This window comes from Gekko japonicus, unplaced genomic scaffold, assembly GCF_001447785.1.
Source record: "Gekko japonicus isolate JY-2015 unplaced genomic scaffold, Gekko_japonicus_V1.1 scaffold698, whole genome shotgun sequence".
NCBI lineage: Eukaryota > Metazoa > Chordata > Lepidosauria > Squamata > Gekkonidae > Gekko > Gekko japonicus.
The window spans coordinates 159,508-164,335 of NW_015168069.1; the positions used below are offsets into that span (position 1 = coordinate 159,508).

Here is a 4,828-nt window from a genome sequence, read left to right on the forward strand (position 1 = left end):
CTATAAGAACATAAGAGAAGCCAATGTTGGATCAGGCCAATGGCCCATCCAGTACAACACTCTGAGTCACACAGTGGCCAAAAATACCAGGGGCCATCAGGAGGTCCAGCAGTGGGGCCAGGACACTAGAAGCCCTCCCACTCTTGCCCCCCCCCCAAGCACCAAGAATACAGAGCATCCCTTGCCCCAGACCGAGAGCTCCTATCTATACCTTGTGGCTAAGAGCCACCGATGGACCTCTGTATGCTTATCCAATTCCCTCTTGAAGCTGTTCATGCTTGTAGCTGCCAACACCTCCTGTGGCAGTGGATTCCATGTGTTAATCACTCTTTGGGTGAAGAAGGACTTCTTTTTATCTGTTGTAACCTGAGTGCTCAGCAATATCATTGCATGCCCACGAGTATGCTTATCCAATTCCCTCTTGAAGCTGTTCATGCTTGTAGCTGCCAACACCTCCTGTGGCAGTGGATTCCATGTGTTAATCACTCTTTGGGTGAAGAAGGACTTCTTTTTATCTGTTGTAACCTGAGTGCTCAGCAATATCATTGCATGCCCACGAGTTCTCGGCTTGTGAGAAAGGGAGAAAAGTACTTCTTCCTCTACCTGCTCTATCCGATGTGCAAAGTTCGTAAATGCTTTCCCGTTCGTTTCAGGATGACCTGGACATCAACATCGAATGCATGTCTGAAGAAAAGCACCCTAACAGGAGGGTTTGCAATGTCAGCTACCCATTCTTCCGGGCCAGAGCAAAGGTAAGGCTGGAGGCGAGCAGAAAAACTTGCACCAACAGCTTCAGTTAAACAGAGGAAGGGAGGGACTGCGGAAGTCTGCCTTGAAACCGCCACTTGAGAGAGCTCCAGCTAGGATGTGGGCATCGGAGCTGGATTTGAGTGGGGCGAAGGTGTCATGTGGAGAACTAAGTGCAAATGTGCAGGAAACCGGGAGATAGAGGGGACCCGATTCAGGGAAGACTTAGTGAGAGGCAGGCCAAGGGAATGGAGAGGGCGTTTAACGGTACACTTTTCTCGAAGAGGATCCGCTGGCCTCTTGCTGATTCCGAGGGAAGCTCCAAAATTGTGGCTCCAGACGTGACGATAAAAGCTTGAGAAAGACGTGGAGTCATTTGCCTTCAGTGCCGTGGCCCCCTGGCTCACAGGAATGTCCCTGAGTTCCACCTGGCTTCCTATCCACACGAAAGCTCCGGAGGGCCATCAATATGTGGATCGCCTCCAGGGCTGCATTCAGACGGGCAGCTAATCCCGCCATTGGCCCAGCTCTACTTTGATCCCGATCTTTTAAATCCGGTGTTGCAGGACCGGACAGCTCCCCCGTGAATCCCCTTACCGCGTGCGGACTCCGCGGTGGATGGTCTAGATGGCATCCACCTGAAGGAGCCTCACGGTTGGGTCTTTTAAAAAAAATACTGTTTGCGCCTGCACCTCTGCACCTCAACGTGTACCTGTGTTGCTAGCAAGCGGATTACAAGTTTTAAGCACATGGTGCGGCCACATGAGAACCCTTGAAAGAGCCTCCCTTCCCTAAGCAGGAAACCTTCAGCCTGCAGCCTCCCTGAATTTCGGTTGCTTTCCCAGCACAGCTTGCAGAGAGCTAAGGGACCCCCCCTCCCCAGATAATCTGAGCACTAATATTTGCTTTGCAAGACCACGCAGCCGGACTGTGAAGCCAAGTCAGGATACCGTTGGCTGGCTCAGGCGCTGAAGGTTGGGGGGCGGTCAAATGCCTGTGTCCAAAACCTTTTATTCTAATCCTTTGTGTGTGGGGGGGGAGCAGTTTAAGGGTGGCTTTTTGAAGGGCTGCTGGTAACTTACCACCGAAATTCCTTTGCTGATGCATGAGTCAACTTTTTCCTGTTTTGCCCGAAGCATTATATTGGTCTGACTGTCTTGCTGTTTCCAGCAAGGATATCTGTTTGTTCCCCACCAGATGCTTGGAACTGTCAGACCCCCCCAATTAACGCTGACAAGAAGATGAGCTTTTGGGAGATATGAAAGCAGGAAGGTTACGGAGGTTTACGAGGGCTGTCAGACTAATGCCTCCTTAGCTTTTATGGCTTGTTTATACAAAGGGTAGTTCATGTCAGTTCAGGCTACCGACACTGCAGAAGTTCAGCTCTCGATGTGGCTGCAATTATCCCTGAGACGGAGTAACTAGGAGTACACTTTCCTGTTCTTTGTCATCCCTTGGCATGCAGTGGCCTTCTTATCCATCCTAACCCCGCCAGGTGAGACTGAAGCGCAAGGAACTGAAGTTTAAAAACAAGGGCGGCTTATAGACTTGGGGGTTCAGAGAAGGTCATTGTTGTATTTGAGCTTAACACTAGACGCTGGAGGGTCTTTTGTTCCCTGGCAATCCAAGTTTTGATCAGAATAGCTGTCAGTGGGGCTCTTAAGGCCCACAGATCCTTCCCAGTTAGGCTTGCCAAACTCCAGGCGGCACCTGGAGATCTCCCGCCAGGGGTCATTTCCTGCGGGAGCACACAGGAGCGGAGCTCCAGCAGTAAGGAGCTCAGGGGGCGGGCACATGCAACAAGCCCCGCCCCCTGCTCCCAGCAGCCCTCAGTCAGAGCAAGAAGCAGTCAGGTAAGTTGCAGAGCCCCCCCCCACCTTCAGGTACAAGCTCTCCCTTCTCTGTGAGGGCAGATCTGTGTGTCCCCCCCCCCAATAGCTAGCAATCCAAAACAGTCCAGTGGAGCCTGAGCGGTGGGTGTTGCCTTCTGACACACTTCCAGCGATGTCAGGGGGTGTGGCCTATGCAAATGAGTTATGCTAATGAGTTATGCTAATGAGCTCCTGCACCTCTTTTTGTACGAAATGACCCCTGTCTCCCGCCATTACGATTCATCTTCAGACTACAGAGATCAGTTCCGCTGGAGAAAATGGCTGCTGTGGAACATGGATTCTATGGCATTCGATCCCACCGAGGTCTCTCCCCTCCCCAAACCCCACCCTTCCAAGGGCTGTACCTCCAAAATCTCCAGGTATTTCCCAACCCGGAGCTGGCAACCCTGCATTCCAATTCAGCTTGCTATAGAACAACCCCTTCCCCTTTGCCCCGCATTTTGAGGATAATCTGTCTCCACCTTGGACTAGCTAAAGATTGCATGTGGGCTGCTCTTTTGAGTTTCAGGGTCAAAGAAAGTGGTAGATTTCATAGAATCATAGAATGTTAGAGTGGGAAGGGACCTTGCAGGTCATTTAGTCCAACCCCCTGCACTCTGCAGGAGCGTAGCTGAAAGAGAGCCCTACAACATACCCAAAAGATGGTCGTTCAGCCTCCGCTTGAAATCGTCCAGCGAAGGAGCATCCACCACCTCCCGAGGCAGTCTGTTCCACTTCTCAACCACTCTTACAGTTAGGAAGTTTCTCCTGATATTTAGCTGGCATCGACTCCCATGTAATTTCCACCCATTGGATCTAGTCTGGCAATCCGGAGCAAGAGAGAATAGATCCGTTCCATCTTCTACATGACAGCCCTTCAGATACTTGAAGACTGCAATCATGTCCCCTTGAAGCCTTCTCTTTCCCAGGCTAAACATACCCAGCTCTTTCAGCCTTTCCTCATAAGACCTAGATTCCAGCCCTCTCGCCATCCTGGCTGCCCTCTTCTGGACACGCTCGAGCTTGTCAACGTCCTTCCTCAAATATGGTGCCCAAAACTGGACACAGTCCTCCAGGTGAGGCCTGACCATAGCAGAATAGAGCGGAACTATCACCTCCCGTGATCTGGACACAATGCTTCTGTGAATGCATCCTAAGATTGCATTAGCTTTCTTCGTGGTCACTTCACACTGCGGGCTCATGTTTAGCTTGTGATCAACCAGAATACCCAGATCCCTTTCACATGTGCTGCTGTCGAGCCAAGTCCCTCCCATTCTATATCTGTGCCTTTGATTTTTTGTACCTAAGTGCACTTTGATTTTTTGTACCTAAGTGTACCTACTTTGCACTTATCTCTATTGAAATTCATTTTATTTGTCTCAGTGGCCCCCGCCCCCTTCTTCTGTCTGTACTGATGGCTGTAAACACTTCATGCATCCGTCGAAGTGGGGTCTGGCCCCCGAAAGCCTCCCCACTCTGTAAATGTGCTCATCTATAAGGTACCTGAGGATTCTTTGTTGCCATTCCCCCCCCCCAATTCGGTTGCCCTCTGGCATCTTCTTTGGGATGAAGTGGGCTAGAAAGCTAACCAAACTTCACCCTGGAGTAAAATGGGTCTCTCTCCCCAGTTCTTGCTCTTCTGGCTCTGTACTTCCGCCCCAAAGAGTCTTAACATGAGAACATAAGAGAAGCCAATGTTGGATCAGGCCAGTGGCCCATCTAGTCCAACACTCTTGTCACACAGTGGCCAGAAATACCAGGTGCCATCAGGAGGTCCACCAGTGGGGCCAGGACACTAGAAGCCCTCCCACTGTGGCCCCCCCAAGCACCAAGAAGACAGAGCATCCCTTGCCCCAGCCTGAGAGTTCCTATAAGAACAGAAGAGAAGCCAATGTTGGATCAGGCCAGTGGCCCATCCAGTCTAACACTCTGTGCCACACAGGGGCCAGAAATACCAGGGGCCATCAGGAGGTCCAGCAGTGGGCCCAGGGCACAAGATGCCCTCCCACTGTTGCTCCTCCTCCCAAGCACCAAGAATACAGAGCATCACTTGCCCCCGACCGAGAGTTCCTATAAGAACATAAGAAAAGCCAATGTTGGATCAGGCCAGTGGCCCATCCAGTCCAACACTCTGTGTCACACAGTGGCCAGAAATACCAGGGGCCATCAGGAGGTCCAGCAGTGGGGCCACCCAGGACACTAGAAGCCCT

The 4,828-nt window shown here is 51.4% G+C and overlaps 1 protein-coding gene across 1 annotated transcript in view; it reads left to right on the plus strand.

Annotated features, from left to right (window-relative positions):
• The window catches only part of ITGA11 (integrin subunit alpha 11), a 164,405-nt gene that overhangs the window by 126,987 nt on the left and 32,590 nt on the right, over positions 1–4,828 (plus strand). The window contains exon 24 of the mRNA XM_015414591.1: positions 654–752. Within this exon, the coding sequence (XP_015270077.1) occupies positions 654–752 (99 nt within the window). The remainder of the gene's footprint in view (positions 1–653; positions 753–4,828) is intronic.